A 17,048-nucleotide genomic window follows, 5' to 3' on the forward strand; every position below is an offset into this window, starting at 1 on the left:
ACCTTGTTGCATAACCACAGCTCAAGTTCAGTTGAGATTTCCCCATTGCAAGCGTATACCAAACATAGAGTCCAGCATCTTATTGTCCCGTCAAGTTCAACGGCTTCTTAGGTATACCCTCTCTGGTCTGATGACAGAGCCAGCAGAGCATCATCCCAGTCAATTGAAAGCTCCAACATACCATCAGCAAAAATTTACATCATTATGGAATTAATTGACATAGTAATGAGTAACCAATATGTTAATAGTAAATGCGGGTTCCCAGCCACCTTCTGTGACCACCTCACCTATACTTCAATTTTAGTTTATACACAACATATAACATTCAAAACATAACATGTTATACTTAACATCATATCATCTTAAATTAAGGCAAACATGTGGTATTTAACCTTTTGGGATTGGCTCATTTCCCTTAGCATTATGGTTTCCAGTTTGGCCCATTTGGCCACAAAGAACTGCATTTTGTTTTTTTTAATAGCTGAGTAGTATTCCATGGAGTAGATGAACCATAGCTTTCTTATCCAATCCTCTGTTGATGGGCATTTTGGTTGTTTCCATGTTTTTGCAATTACTGATTGTGCTGCTATGAACATAGGAGTGCATGTTGGTTTCTCATAGAACAAGTGTTCTGGATATATTCCTAGGAGTGCTATTGCTGGATCATACGGTATGTTGAATTTGAGTTGTTTGAATATTCTCCATACTGATTTCCATAGAGGCTGTACCAGCCTGCAGCCCCACCAGCAGTGGAGTAGGGTTCCCTTTTCCCCGCAACCTCGCCAACAAGTGTCGTTGGTGCTTTTATTCATGTGGGCCAGTCTTACTGGCGTTAGGTGGTACCTCATTGATGTTTTAATTTGGATTTCCCTTATTGCCAGGGAACTTGAGCATTTTTTCATATGTTTATTTGCCATTTGGGTTTGTTCCTTTGTGAAGTGTTTGCCCATTTCCCGTGCCCATTTCTTGAGTGGCTTGTTTGTTTTGACATTTTGGTTGTTTTGTAGCTCTTTGTATATTCTGGAGATCAGCCCTCTATCACCTATGTCGTGTGCGAAGATCTTCTCCCATTCTGTGGGTTGCCTTTTTACTTTGTTGATTGTTTCTCTAGCTGTACAGAAGCTTCTTAGTTTGATGAGGTCCCAATTGTTTATTTTGGTCTTGATTTCTACTGCATCTGGAGTCTTTTTTAGGAAGTGAGGGCCTACCCCTAAGTGTTCCAGTGTGTTTCCAACATTTTCTTCCAAAAGTTTGAAGGTTTCTGGATGTAGGTTTAGATCTGTTATCCATTTAGATCTGATCTTAGTGTATGGTGAGAGATGTGGGTCTATCTTTTTGTTTCTGCAGGCTATCAACCAGTTGTCCCAACAGCATTTATTGAACAGACCTTCCCATTTGCCTGGGTTGTCGTTTGTCTTTTTGTCAAAGATTATTTGGCTGTATCTGTGTGGGTTTCCTTCTGGCATTTCTATTCTGCTCCATTGGTCTTCCTCTCTATCTTTGTGCCAGTACCAGGCTGTTTTGATAACCACTGCCCTATAGTATGTCCAGAGGTCCGGAACTGTGATTCCCCCTGCTAACTTCCTGTTCTTCAGGATAGTTCTAGCTATCCGTGGTTTTTTGTGCTTCCAGATGAACCTTTGGATCATTGTTTCCAGTTCCATGAAGAATGTTTTGGGCAATTTGATTGGGATTGCGTTGAATGTATATATTGCTTTTGGCAGTATAGACATTTTAATGATATTGATTTTACCTATCCAGGAGCATGGGATGTTACTCCATCTTTTGAGGTCTTGTTCAATTTCTTTTTTAAGCAGTTTGTAGTTTTCTTCAAATAAGTCTTCTACATTTTTGGTTAGATTTATTACTTTTTTTTTTTTTTAACACAAGTCAAGGATGGCTTCAGGGAGGCTGAAATCTCCATGATGTTAGGAAATGGATATTCTGCATCCCACAAATTCCCAGGACCTAGTAAATTTCCAAGACTAGAAGCAACTGACAAATATTTACTGAGTACATAAAATACTGTGTCTCCACTGAGTCTTGAACATGAGTAGGATTTAGTAAGGTGAACCATGAAAATTCTAAGCAAAAGGGATGGCAACAGTCAAGGACATTCACATTAGGAGATGCAAAGTGTCTGTGTGTGTTGGGACTGGGGGAGGAGGTTGTCTGGAGGGAATGGCAGATCTAATGCAATCATGAATGTGAAAGCTTCGTGTGAATTATAAGGATTGGCTAATCATACCAGGATCTTTTTAAAAGTTCATAGAAAATGTGTGTTACAAGAAAAACATGCATGGATTTCAAAACTTTTGCACAAAACCAGAAATATTTTAATTTTATTTTCCCACCAACTTTTTGAAACCCTGTCATGTTCTATCATTCTTACTGCCCTGCCTTGGTCTAACCCTTTTTGGAATTCCACGTTTTCCTCACACTGGTTCCTTGTCAAAACATTCATTTACTCCAAAGTATTCCCCAAAATGTTTTAATTTCTCTTCCTCCTTAAAATGCTTTCAAGATTCATTCAAAAGTAAAAAAATAAATTTCATGTCTTTTGTCATTTCTTTCATTAAACTAAAAGATTGTAAAATTTTCTAAAGAATGAAATTATCAGTGTGTGCACACTGAGTAATCATCTGGCTGCTAACCTTGATTTCTATTCTATATCATCACTTCTTTTTTTTAATTCATAGCACTCATTTTGAATATTCCCACTTTAATGTTTTATTTTTAATTTTGGTATTCATTAAACAAATATTTTTTCTTAGTTCTTATAAATGCTTTTCACTTGAAAATTTCAGAAAAGTGAGAACAATCTAAATAGGAAACATTTAGAGAATTCAGAAAACACTTCGTTTATTTTATTTTTGATGATATTAACCATTGAGAAGGACGGAATTAGAGATTTTTATCAGAGAATTTTTCTTACATGTACTTTCCAAGTTATTATCATAATGAATAATTATGAGAAGATTTCCTTAGGTATTACATACAGATGCCATCTCCCAAAAGAACAAGTATCTTCACACATTTCCAGGTATCTGATTATGTTTAGTCCAATCAGGATTAATTTTATAAACTGAAATTTATTTAAATATTTTTGTAGTAATTTAAACTTCATGCCACTTAATAGTTTACTACAAGCTTCTCAAAACCTGAATTAAAAATTTTTTGCTTTCCCAATTAAAATGACTTTAAACAATTTTGTCAAGAAAGTTTTTTTTTAAGTTCTGAAAACATATGATGAGGCTACTCTATTACATCTGCCATGCAAAAAGACAAGTTGATACAGAGTAAAATTTCAGTGCTATAATTTTATTCTTTCAAAAACGTTAATATGTTGACACCACTATCTTTGTGACACAGTTTTGCACAGGGAAAATCTGGGAGTAGAATCAGCACAGTTGTCTCTTAAATGATCTAACTTTTTGTTGGCTTGGTGCTTGATAAATTTTTTGTCCTTGGAAATATCTTCAGCATGATTAGTCTCCTTATACTGCATTTTAGGCAGTGAATTCACCACTCAAATTGCCTCTACTCAGGGCATACCTTTCAGGATCATCTTGGAACAAAGTTTGGATTTTATGTTTCTCCTTCAGCAACCCCTGTAATTTTTATATACGATCTACATGCTTAACTTTAACTTTTTGTTTCCCACTTCCAAGCCATAGGAGAGTCTTATATTTGCCCTTTACATTATTAATGACATATGCTGCACTGATAATTCTGTTGTTGAAAGCATCTAATACAGATTTGAGTTCTGTAATTAAAATTTGGACTTCTTTAGCCTAGTCCTTGTTTCATATATGTCTCCTTGGGTCTATTATGTGAGTTTCTCATCTGCAAAGGTCGGTTCCTTAAGATTATTTCTCTTTTCTTTACAAAGTTCTTGCTGTAACCTGATGAGAATCCTGTACATTTTCTAAAAATTTTCTTTACCTTATTTTAACAAATAATTTCTGAGTTGGCTAAGATGACAAAAACCATCACTCTTGCGGTCATATCAAAAGTAACACCTCTTCAAGAAACATTGCAACTCCATTTTCTGTTTGGCACAACATGTGAGTTCAGAATAAGGAGCTTGGGAAGAACAGAGGTGGTTTATGCTACCTTCAGTAGAGTTAGCCTGAGTGTTAGTACTGGCTGGATTCTTTAGGTCTACTGCACTGGGCTGATAACTGGCGCATAGCTTTCCCAGGACTAGCAAACCCAAGTTTTGTGCCTGTACACATTCTTTTCACTCTGTACTTTCAGAAATGTTTCAGAAGAGAGCTAAAAGAGGCTGCGCCAAGGATTGCTAGCTACAGAGACAGTATCTTAAAACTTAGAAACCGTGACTAAAATAACTATTTGGCCTTTGGAAATTAATTTTTAAACTGCAATTATGAAATACATGTAATCAATCTATTTTTTAAAGGATACCCTTTTCCCCTTAAAATGGACAAACACTTCATAAAATTTCCTTGTTATTTTTAAGACCTGAAATTTTAAACTAGCTTTATGGTAGCTTATTTTAACATGCTAAAATATATTCAGAATGGTTCACCTCAACATGCTTGAATGCTGAATATTTTATGCTTGGACAAAGAGCAAACTGTAGGTCTTTCGCCAAGCACAGTCAATGTACTTGAGTACGGGTTACCAAAAATGCTGAAGATTTTTTTTCTATTTATTGTTATAGCTGAAATCCTTGTGTCTCTTGTAGGCTTTAAGTGACATAAATATGCATTTCCATCTGCACATCCTTGTCAGGAATAGTTCTGCTGGGAGGTGTTATGCCACCCAAGTACTTCCAGAATAGAGTCTGTTAATCCTGTTACCACTATAGAAACTCAGAGGAACAGTCTACTCAAGGCCACTACTGCAGCTGCTGTGACTGTAAACGTTCCAGCAACCAAACCCTGGGTACCAAAAGGAAGCATAAGAAAACTGAATTCCTTTAGTAGGAGGAGAATATAAAATGCTGATCTCAGTCTAATACTTTACTGTAAACCCTATAAATTTCTATCAGGGAGGCGACAGCAAGGCCACCTAATGCATACAATATCCATACACACAGACACATACAAGATACACCAATTACAACATGCGGTATAAAATATTACAAACTAATGCTGAAATGGCAATTATATCAGGATTTAAAAAACAGAAATAGATGCTCTAATCCCAGTGGACAGATTCTCTTTGTTATACCATGTTATTCTCTTAGGTATATCATACCACTCTGAAGGTCACTGGACTAAATTTACACCAAATAGACACCAAGAAAACAATTCTTAACCCCACAATTATGTCTTTTAAGAGATTCCTTAACACACTGCACAAGCTGTTCCCCAAACATACGATCTACCCTCCACATCCTCCTGTGACCTCCAGTCCTTCTGCTAGTGTGACTTGATTTCTGTCCTCTCCAGGGCTCTGAATGGATTTTATTTCTATCCTACATGAGGGTAAATGTGCACATGAAAGATGGAGACTAACACTTCAGGGCTACATGCTGACTGCAATCCTCTTACGTCTGCCAAGGGCATGCCACCTCTGAGTCGTCATGACTCAAAGGCAAAACTCAGTTAAGCAAACTCAACAGTTAACTAACAAAACTGACTAAACTGACTAACCTGTAACACACCTAAACACAGAATGTGTTTACTTAACAGAGTAATTTCATATAATGCAAAAATCTCAGAAATATCTTTGACTTTTGTCGTGCAGCCAAAATTCACCCGAAAGGTAGTGGGTATAAGAACAACTTCTACCCTCTCATGGTTGTGAAAGACTTTTTCAGGGGCATGAATTTGGATGCTTGATCAAAATTCATTCCAAATTAATAAAAATAATTTATTTTAGTGATAATGTCTGGAATTGGTCAGATATAAATGAAAAATTATCCTAATGACTGTTGGCCTAAGTCTAAATTGACAAGATCTTTCTGGAGGAAATTTGATTATTGATTCGTTAGCTCTTTCCCTGTAAAATCAACCTATATAAACAAATCATATGAGAAAAGTAGAAAGGGAAAGAGCAATAAAAAAGTAAAATAATGCTTATTTCAAGTGTATTTCTGACAGCAAATGTTAGTAACAATCTTTATTTATATTGAATGGGGAATTATTTATTTTTGGCATGTCATGCAGGAAATCCTGTGCATTCTTTGATTTCCCATATGCCGAGTACATACTGTAGCAATTGATGCAGACACGACTTTCCTAAAGGTGGTATTTCAGTCATGGGTAGGAAAGACATGTATGCCATAAGTAAGTAAACAAATAAAGGGACAAAATAGTCTAAGGATTTTGGAAATACTATGAAATAAAGTGAGAGTGATGTTATGACACGGCTGATGATAATGGCAATGAGACTACTTTATATGAGGATTTCTGTCTTGGTGCTAATTATGATCCAAAACATATTCTTTACGGGTATTGGTGATGAGAGTAATAGGTTACTGGGAACAGTAGTATGCATAGCATGTCCCTAGTCTCTATCCTCTTCTGTCCAAGATATTCTTCCCAATACTAAAAAAATTAAGCATGTCTTTAATCACTGCCAAATGTCCATGTGGGGAGGGGGAATACAGCCTGATTTAGAACCTGTATTTTAGATTATTGTAAGGAAAGATTGCTCTGAGGAGGTGACATTTTAGCTGAGTCTTGAGTTTATTTTTCAAAATAATATTTAGAATGTAGTGACATGTCTATGATGCAACAAATATATTCAATATTATATCACTATTTTAAAAATCTCTTTCTAAGGCACTATTGCATGCTGCCAAGGAAGATGGATTTGATTCGGACTGACTTAGTTAAAAATACCAACTCTGTCACTTACTAGCTATATATTCTTAGGTATGTTATATCCCTATGCTCCTGTGTCCTCATGTGAAAAACAGGAAGTACATTCATAGTACTTCCCAATTAGGGTTGCAGGGAGTATTAAATAGATTAGCACATGGAAGGAAGTTAGGAGAGTGAATGACACTGTTGGCAAGTGCTATTTGCTTTATACATATTTCTATGCATTAATTAGAATTAAAACATAGACAACCTGATATTTAATACAGATCATTACATCAATTGCAAGTCTACTACAGATTATTATATCTGTAATTCTAATTAATACATAAGTTTGAACACACACATATATACATACATAACCACATGTATGTACATTTTTTTCTTTTGAGATACAGAAAGACAGAGTTTTCACTCGTTGGTTCACTCCCAAAATGCCTTTAAATAGGTCATGGCTGTGCTGAGCAATAGCTAGGAGCCAGAAATACAATCTAAGTTGCCCGCACGAGTAGCAGGATCTCAGTTATTTGAGCCATCACCTGTTGCCTCCCAGGGTCTACAACAGCAAGGGTTTGGAATCATGAGCCAGAGCTCTCACATACCTCAATGCAAGACATGTATACTCTAACCAGCATGTTAACCATTAGGTTAAATGCTCACTCCTAGAATATATATTTTAACTCTAATCTATACATATTATATATCACCTTCTGAACAACATGTGAAAACAGTAGAATTATAGGGGATTTCTTTTTTGTTTTACGTGCAAATACAAATGTTGATTTCAAAGTAAAATAAAAATCAACACCTATTTTTGCACAAGAATTTGTAGGCTTTCACCAGGATCAACTGGCATACTGAGAGTTGGGGAAGGAGTACAACGGAAGTGCTCAGCAAACCTCTGCTGGGGTGAAGCCATCGGCAACTGCACCTTCCACCTGTCAGTTCAACACTCACTGAACACTGGGTAGCATCTGCTTCCTGCCAATCCTGATGCTAGATGCTGGGAAATCGAAGATAAATGCAGCATGGTTTTCTTAAGGTACTCAAGACAAATAGAGGACTAGAAACACATCCGCAATGCATTACAGGACAGAAACTGAGGAAAAGGCTGTGATGAGGGTGTAAACCTAGACTTTCAGGGAGGGGCTTCCAAAGGAAACAATTTCATATGGGGTTTTTGCAAGAAGGGGGAGTATAGGAAGCATCTTGCTTTGGGTTTTGAGAAGTAAAACTAGAAACTGCAACCATTTAGTTATTAAACAGGAGCTCTGGTTTTGAAAAACAGACATGAAATGCCTGCTAACCAAATATCAGCACAATCAATTACCTTGGAAAAAGGAAAGTCACAAGGAACAATGGGGTTATACTTCAGAAAAGTATCTCATTGTCATTCACTCTTATTGTCATTCACTCTCCTAGCAGAGGACCTGGTTTGAGAAAGCAAAGCTTGAATATCACAGGAAACAGACAACAAACGTCCAAATACTAGCTATGCCCCTTACCAACTGGGTAAACTTGGGCAAAATACTAAAATATTTGGCTCCCCATTTACTCAATCATGTATCAATGAAAACAATATTTTGGAAAAAAAATAAGTGAGCTTCAAGTGTGACAGTGCACATAAGAGATTTTAAGTAACATTCAAATAGTTGTCATGAATAAGTTGGGACTGTTATAACATAATAAAGAATATACTGAATACTTAGTTTCATTTATAATACATGTTTAAACATGAATAGTAAAAAAAATCAACTACATAAGTAGTGTGCAAATTATATGTGAGTTTACATCCTGATAGGCTTCATTTTTTTTTCAGCACCTTATATCGATTTTTAATCCAAATGCATCATAACATAAAAACTGCTAACCATTTTTCCCCTTGGATAACATAATGATTATTTCTTGAGACATATTTTGCAAACATTAGATTGAAGGTAACTGCATAAATATGAGATGGGGACTCATAATTGTAAACTTTGTTTATGTCTGAAGAATTACTCCTTGTTACCAGCCTACAATCTGGCTCCAAAAGTATTTCTCTCAACTGATGTCTGTCTATAGATGTAGAGTACAGTGCTAAGAAGAAAACAGAGGCAATTACCTATAGCAGTTAGTTGAAACAGAACAGAAATCCACATCAGCCCTGAAAAGACTGAAGTTACTGGTGTAGAACAAGCTTGGAGAAGGAACCATGATCTGCCTTCTGTGCTCAGTTCTTCTTTACCTTTTAAAACATTTCACCTTGAACACCGATGGCTATTATTTCTGGAGAAATAATATGCTTTTTATTTTTTCTTTCAAAAAAGGTTTACTAAGGCTGATTGAAAAGACTTAAAGTAAACTCTTGTCATAGCCCTTATTAAACATTTCATCTGACATTTTTTTTTTTTTTTTGAGGCAGAGTTTTAGTTGAAGTACTGCAGAAGATAGATCAAGACAACGATATCTAAAACTGCTACTTGAACTTGAAAGTCCTTACAGGACATCTTCCAACCAGAACTGAAATTTGAAACTTAAAGGCAAAAATGTCAAATGTATTTATCTCATTTATTCCTTCTAAAAACTACATTGAATGGGCCCATGATTTTGTTTCAACCAATTTATCAGGGTATGGCGAATATGGATTACTAATTTCCATTCATTTAAAAAAGGTGAGAATATTTGATGAAACCTTTATCCTCTTAGCTCGAGAAAATTACCTCCTTCTAATCACTCTGTTTCTAAAAACGTAGGCATGACTTTCTTATAAACACAGCTTCTTTGTGGATCAATCACTTTTATTAGATTTTTTTTCCCCCTCGACTCAGGGATTCTTATCTTCCTACTTTCCGTCTTCAGTCATAGTTAATAAAGTTACTCAATATAATAAAAATGATCTATACATTTAGAAAAAGGGAATGCGACCTCATTTAACAAGTTTCATTATGTTGATCATGTCGAATGACTCGCTGTGTTTTGTTCATTGTGTTATTTTTTACCAAGAACAGAATATAGTCACATATTCTGGCAAAAACAGAAAATCATTTCTGACATTTATGTGAACTTCACAGTATTCTCATACGATGGAAAAACTTTTTCCCCCTATCGTGTCACTTTAATTAACTACTTTTACTAACCATAATAATTTGTTAATGACTTGGTACCTTATACCTTGAAATGTCACTTGTCTACCTTGATCTGATTTCAACCACAGATAATTACAGCAGTAAATCCTAAGCTGGAGTATAGCTTAAAGCCAAGGCAAAGTATAATTCACCATTATAGCTTTAAAAATGATGCATACATTTGAAGTACACACTCACTTGAAACATTTTGGTGTAGAACTAAAAATAAAATCACTACGCTTTAAAAGCTTTTCCAAAAATTTTCACATAGACTCTAGAAGTTTACCACTCACAGGAAAACTTAACAACATGCTAAAGCCTTCAAAAGGTAACTCAGTAATATAATGGATTAGGTTAGCTGGTAACTGACATGTGCAAGGTAACAATGAGCCACTAAATTGTGTGTGTGTGTGTGTGTGTGTGTGTGTGAAAGAGACAGAGAGACATTCAAATATATGGATTCCGTTTTAACTTTTTTATGAGTATTATAATCAGAAGAATGTTGCTCAAACATTAGCTCACAACTAGATTATATCTTAGAGTTGTCATTGTGGTCAAGGTCCGTGATGACTCAAAGAGTCCAGATTTTGAGTGCATGGAGAATTAAAACTAACTGGTAACGACAGAAATAGAAAAGCATATTTGGACTTGAGAAGTGTTTAAAAAGAATAAATAAAAATCAGATGGAATGATGGGGACAGCTCAAATAGCAATTTTAAGGGTAGGAACTAGGAAAGTGACAATGTAAAGAAGAGAGAAACTAAATGATGAGTTTTTTAAAGTTACCCAGCTCAGGAAGAAAAAAGAGGAGCACATTAATAGGATTTGGCTGAAAACCCCTCCTTCCCCTTAAAACAAACACACACAGACAAAAAACAAAACAATCAGGTACAATTCTCGGACTGTAACGGGTGATGACAGTGGGCTCTTAGGGACTGCGACTGTGTGTTGATCTCCTTTGTGGCACAGGAATGGGCAGATATTAGATGCTCAGTTAATGTCTGCATGGCTGCATAGAGATTTAGGAACCAGCATCACAAAGGAACAATGAAGTTGTGAATATAGATAAACATGACCTTCAGTGTTAACGAGAAAGAAAAAGAGCTAAGAGGACAAAGTCTTAAGGAATAAATTTATTGAAGGAGATGGGCAAGAAAGAAACTGATAATAGAAAAAAAGCAGGTCAGCCGCAGAACTAAATGAGGGACAGGCAAACTAAAAGGGGTGAGAGAGGGCAAGAAGGGGCGAGGAGTTAAAGGAGGCAGGGAAGAGGAGAGAAAGAGAACAAAAATGAGAGAAGGCAAACATAACAACAACATTCAAGAAGGCAGGGAATAAGAGAGGCTTCTTTTTCATAATTCGAATATTTGCATCTATAAAGACTCAAATAGGAAATACATGAGTGCAAAAGTTATAGTCACATTTAGTGAGCAAAAATGGAAATCATTAAAATATTTCCTTAATAACTTAAAGTAAATAAATGGTTCTTGTCACATTGATTCATCTATTGCATGTGGGTACTCAGTAAATGTTAATTGAATTAAATTAATAACATTTGCTCAATGGTAATAAAAAATTAATTGTCTATCGCCATGTTACTCAAGTTTATGTCCGTTGATTCTCACAATTATTTCTAGCCTAAACATGAGATTTCTATTTCACCGGCTTTTAAGATATGCTTTAAATTTTTCTAAGAAATAGAGATGAGCTTCTAATTTTTGTCCTAATTTTAGTTTTTTTCTTGTTGAAAAAAAATTATTTTCTTTAACTTAATGTCAAGAACTATGTTTAACATCTCAAATATAATTTCACGAGTTCCTTGCTTAATTCCAAAATGGTTTCTCTGCAGAAGATGTGATACCAGCGTCTCCTTTTAGCTTATGCTACTTTGTAATACTTGGATACAATGTCAAATAATGCTGTACAAGAAGGAATCTGGGAAAATTATTGCTAGCATACCATTTATAAAAGATGGAACATGTCAGTAACATTCACCCAAAAATTGTGACTCACTTCAGATGTCAGAATTCTTGTAGAACAGACTGGTTTTTGACATGTGTGTATGTGAGATGATTTTTTTTTTTAATGAGCAACAGATAGTTTCCATTGGGGAATGGAAAAATAAAAAATATAAACAGAGATATAGAATTAAAATAACGTTATGAATGGCAGTTTAACGTCTCCATAAAAATCTCTCACCAAAAGCTTAGTGTGCTCCAAATGGTTGCTTAATGTAGCATACCACTTATATTCAAATGCTATACTTAAAATTGTTGCAAAATTAAAAAGAATCATACACCACTTGGCTGTATTCCGTATTTTCTGCATGTTCATACATTCCAGTAACCTCTATCCAACTTTTTCTGTTACTGAATTACTTTGTGCAGAAGCAATTTAAATTATATGCAGCCTGACTACGTGTGATAATTTGAACTGATTGTTAATTAATTCTGTTAAGTAAATAGCGGTTGTAATCTTTATACTCATCAAGGTTTCGTTATCTATCAGCTCTTTCTGAACTGCTCGCTAATGTACAGTGCAAAGAAGCTGCAAATGAATAGGCAGGATTCCCTGAGTGTGCATGAAGGTAGTTTTGCTTTGCAAAGACTACTCAGGAAAAGGCAAGTCTATAAAACTAAATTATTCGCCAAGCTCAACTTGGGGTTGTGAAACATCACGGGATTTAGGGTGGAAAGGATGTTGCTGATGTTCAGCCTCAGCAGTTAGGAAACCAAGACAAATGCTAAGAATGAAGTGGGGAGGGGCGGCGGGGAGGAAGGTTGTATTACGTGAAAGGACAAGAACAAGAGCAAAGCTCTTAGAATTCATCAGCCTCAAGTTTGCATTTGAGTTTTACCACTGCTTGAAAAGAGGGCCCTACACAACTTGCAACGTTCAATGAGTGGGTATTTGGCACAACAGTCAAGTAACCAGTTGGGATCCCATAGCACAGTGCCTGGGTTTGAGTTCTGGCTTGGCTCTCCATGCAGCACCCTGGGTGACAGCAGATTCACATGGCTGGGCCCTTTCCATCCATGAACAAGACCTGGAGTCAGTTCTGGCTCCTGACTTTTTTTTTTTTTTAAAGATTTATTCATTTTATTACAGCCAGATATACAGAGAGGAGGAGAGACAGAGAGGAAGATCTTCCGTCCGATGATTCACTCCCCAACTGAGCCGCAACGGGCCGATGCGCGCCGATCCGATGCCGGGAACCTGGAACCTCTTCCGGGTCTCCCACGCGGGTGCACTGTCCCAATGCATTGGGCCGTCCTCAACTGCTTTCCCAGGCCACAAGCAGGGAGCTGGATGGGAAGTGGAGCTGCCGGGATTAGAACCAGTACTCATATGGGATCCCGGGGCTTTCAAGGCGAGGACTTTAGCCGCTAGGCCACGCCGCCGGGCCCCTGGCTCCTGACTTCAACCTGGTCTTTCCTTATCTGTTGCAGCATTTAAGTCAGCAACCAGTGAATGGGAGACCTTAGTTTACCTTTCTAATAAATGTATCTTAAAAATAAATAAGCATTGATTAACTCATTTATTTGTTACTTAAAAATACTAATTCATATATTTTCCATAAGTTCAAGGCGGCTAGCAATATCTATTTCTAAAAGTTTATGAGATGCTTATGTTCAGTACGGTATACCCATAGTAACACAGAGCCTGAAATAAAATGGATGTGTGTGGGGGGGGGCACCCCATTTGTCAATATGCATGTGGTTTCCAATCTGAGTGATTTTGCCTCACAGCAAATAACTGGCAATATGTGCATAAACTTTTGATTACCATTACTTAGGGAAACATATGTTATTAACATCCAGTCATCCAGTGTGTTTCTAGGGTGGGAATATTGCTAAACATTCTCCAGGCCCTGTGACCAAACACAAACAAACAAAAGCAGACCTAATCTAGCCATAATGATCTATTAGCTCCAGTTCCATTTTAGAGCCTTGAGAGAGTGGGCAACTCATGACTTGCTTTTGAAATTCAATAATGCACAAGTCAGTGGAGGTTCTGCCTCTTTCCCCCACTCTCAAAAGCAGAAATCCCTATGCTTCTCCAAATTATCTGCAACTCAGAACCACCTGGAAGATTAAAAATTTCCCCAAGGGATTGTGATCTAATAAAAACCCTATTGGGAGGAGGGTGCCCAGACTTTCAAAAATTCCAAATTTTTCTAAGGTTTCTCAGGGATTTTCTGCAGAAGTGTCTGGGAACCGTTGTCCTTAGAGGTAGAACCAGGTAGATTTTCCACCTGTCAAAGAAGCAACTTTGGGAAGGATTATGAAAATGGTCTATGAAAAAATATATTTTTTACATGGAGCTGTATAAGAATGGTAATATCAACCAGGCTGTTGACTGTGACATTACTTTCAGTCACTCAATAAACATTATCGAATAAACCAGGCACTGGGCTAACAGGCGGAATGGGGCGCACCAGAATGCATCTTTACCATCTCCCCAGAGTGCTAACAAATCAACAGACCTGTTGCTGGTTTAGGTGTTAAGATGCCTCCTGGGAATTAACGTGCCTGCATATTTTGAAATATGTTCTTCAATTAACTCATTTTGATCTTATGTGTCGGCTTAATGGCATTGGTAAGTTCAAATGATCTGTACTGTCACCCAGTCTTGCCCTATATCTAGGGTAACTTGACGATAGGCCTCTATTTCTCTACATTACAATGGAAGCATTTCCTCCTTGAGTAACTTGTGTGATACTGAAAACCAAGGGCCATACCTGTCCTTGTCACTACTGTACCTAATGTCCTGCCTAGTCAGTGCTGGTTACATTAACAGACCACCAAATATTGGTCAAGGACTTTACCAGAAATTCCCTTATAACTGTCCGTCAGATTATCTAGAAATAGAATATGTTCCCAAGAACATCCCCCAAAGCCACTATCATCTGACTAGGGACATAATAAAGGCCAAGGCAGAGGAATGGTTAACAACTGGAGTTTTTGAGGATAGAATTAGGAATGAGATTATAGACTATTCATTCATCTCTGCTCTTTTTATACAAAGGAAAAGAGACTGAGGTTTGTAGAATCAAAGAAATAAAGAGACTTGATTGAGATCATGTAAATTAGTCAGTAAGAGTACCGGCATTTAAGACCTCTTTTCTGCCCCTTAGTCCCATAATACATGATAGCAGGTTGACTGCACATTCTTGAGAACCGGTTGCTTCAAGTGAAAAAAATTCCTTGATTCCTCTCAGTCATCATTAAGGAAAAAAAATAGTGTAAACGAGTGTTAAAATTCATGTGATAGGTGAAACAATGTGTGTAAAATTTTATGTTTGCAATCTCTGCTCTTACACTTGTCTCAAAATTATCCTGCTCATTAATGCTCCATTCTTTTTGTTAAGACTTATTCTTGTACATGTTTAGAATGTAATTCTGAAAATATCCATTCTTAAATCATTAGGCCATATAAACTACAGTGGTTTTTTTCTGTGTTTTCCTTCTTTCTTTTTTTAATCTAGATACACAACTCGCAAATGAAAAGCATGCAGACGAGAAACCCATTAATGCCATCGTTATAAATTCAGTATCTGAATTCAATATCACAGATGGACCAGCCAAGGAAACCCCCAATGAAAAAAACCTGTCAGAATCCAGCACATCACTGTCCTCCCTTGAAGAATGCCAAACGAAATTTTCCTACCTCCAAACTGATACTTCAGTTCATCAGAGAGACACTGATGGTATGTTTCTCAGAATTCAACCCACCTCTAAATAAAGCTTCCCAACCCCCAGCCTCTGTAAATTCATCACATATGCTGTTGGGGGGGGACCCTTAATGAATATTAAATAAGAAGACTTCAATTTGAAAACTCTGGTGAATGACACATGTCAAGGTCACTTTGCAGTTGTGAGGTGCTTGGCAGATTGTTTGCTCTCTTAGCTGCAAAGAAGAGGCAATGTGTTTTAAATAAGCTAGAGTAGGGCATAATCGTTTTTGCTAGGAGGCTATGAAATGGGTAAGAAAAAAGGCAAACTTGTTTTCCTGCTTGACCATGGGACTATTTCACCTGTACTTTAGCATACAAGGAGGCAAAGAATCATGGTATTAAAATACTGTGAATATATAAATGTAGGTATCATAAAGTCTCAAAATTCTTATAGCAGAAACTATGAAAAAGGGTTGGTGCCTATAGATATCACCTCCTAGGCATTCCGATCAGTGCAAACCTACACCAAACTATCTTTGTACATGACATAAAAGGCATGTTCTGTTTGCAAAGCCATTTTCAAGCTGGATTTGGTGCTCCATGATGAGAACAGTCAAATTGTCCATGCTGGATGTCACACTAAGAAAAACGGAATTTGATTCAGGTTAACTTTGCAGTGACTTTTCCAAGACACAAAAACCATTTAAAGACTGTGTGGCGTTCAATAGTTCAGTGTCTACATTTGCATTTAAAGAAATGCCAAGTTTCTCAAAAGAAAATATACTAGGATATTTTTGATAGTCTACATTTAAATTCATATTTATTTTTTGAAAAAAGATTAAATAAACTTTGTGCAATAACATATTTGTAATTGTAATGGTGCAACTCCTGTCTTTGAAGCTTATTAACTATATAAAACAAGTTTCTTTTGCTTGACCATCTCTGAATCTCAGTTATTGAAGCTACCTAGTAGGGCTACTGAGCATCAAGTGAAATAATATGTCCAAAACACCTAGGACAAAGCTAGTGCAAAATAAATACTGTATTTCAGCTTTTAAAATCACGATAGTTTTAGGAATTAAGAACAAGAAAGTTTTCTAATTCTAATGATACACTGGTGGCATTTTGTGTACATGTTGTCATGAATGTTTCAGACCAGAAACTATAGACATGGTTGCCTGCCATTGTCAAGATAGTGTGAATAATGAAGCAAACTGGACAAAGTACATAACAGGAGTTCATGAGGCCTATAGCCAGCTAAATAACATCTATTTTATCTAAAGCTCACCACTTCTACACATCTCCAGAAGCAATATGTCCAGACCTGCCAGAACGTCAAGTTGATCAAGAAAAATCAGAATGCAGAAGTACTACATGAAATTCCTAAATTATCCAGTTCTGAAAACTAGTTCTGTTTTTCTTAGTTGTATTTACTTGAAAGGCAGTCTAGCAGACATGCACACACAT

At 36.5% G+C, this 17,048-nt stretch overlaps 1 protein-coding gene and 1 long non-coding RNA gene across 6 annotated transcripts in view; one reads left to right on the forward strand and one right to left on the reverse strand.

The window, feature by feature from the left end:
- The window catches only part of LOC131482891 (uncharacterized), a 402,306-nt gene that overhangs the window by 199,849 nt on the left and 185,409 nt on the right, over positions 1–17,048 (reverse strand). The gene's annotated exons all lie outside the window — the stretch shown is intronic.
- The window catches only part of MDFIC2 (MyoD family inhibitor domain containing 2), a 101,203-nt gene that overhangs the window by 76,545 nt on the left and 7,610 nt on the right, over positions 1–17,048 (forward strand). For both annotated transcript variants that reach the window (XM_004581616.3, XM_036497545.2), the window contains exon 3: positions 15,393–15,614. In XM_004581616.3, coding sequence (XP_004581673.2) covers positions 15,393–15,614 — 222 coding nt within the window. The remainder of the gene's footprint in view (positions 1–15,392; positions 15,615–17,048) is intronic.

The sequence above is a fragment of the Ochotona princeps genome, chromosome 21, assembly GCF_030435755.1.
Source record: "Ochotona princeps isolate mOchPri1 chromosome 21, mOchPri1.hap1, whole genome shotgun sequence".
Taxonomy (NCBI): Eukaryota; Metazoa; Chordata; class Mammalia; order Lagomorpha; family Ochotonidae; genus Ochotona; species Ochotona princeps.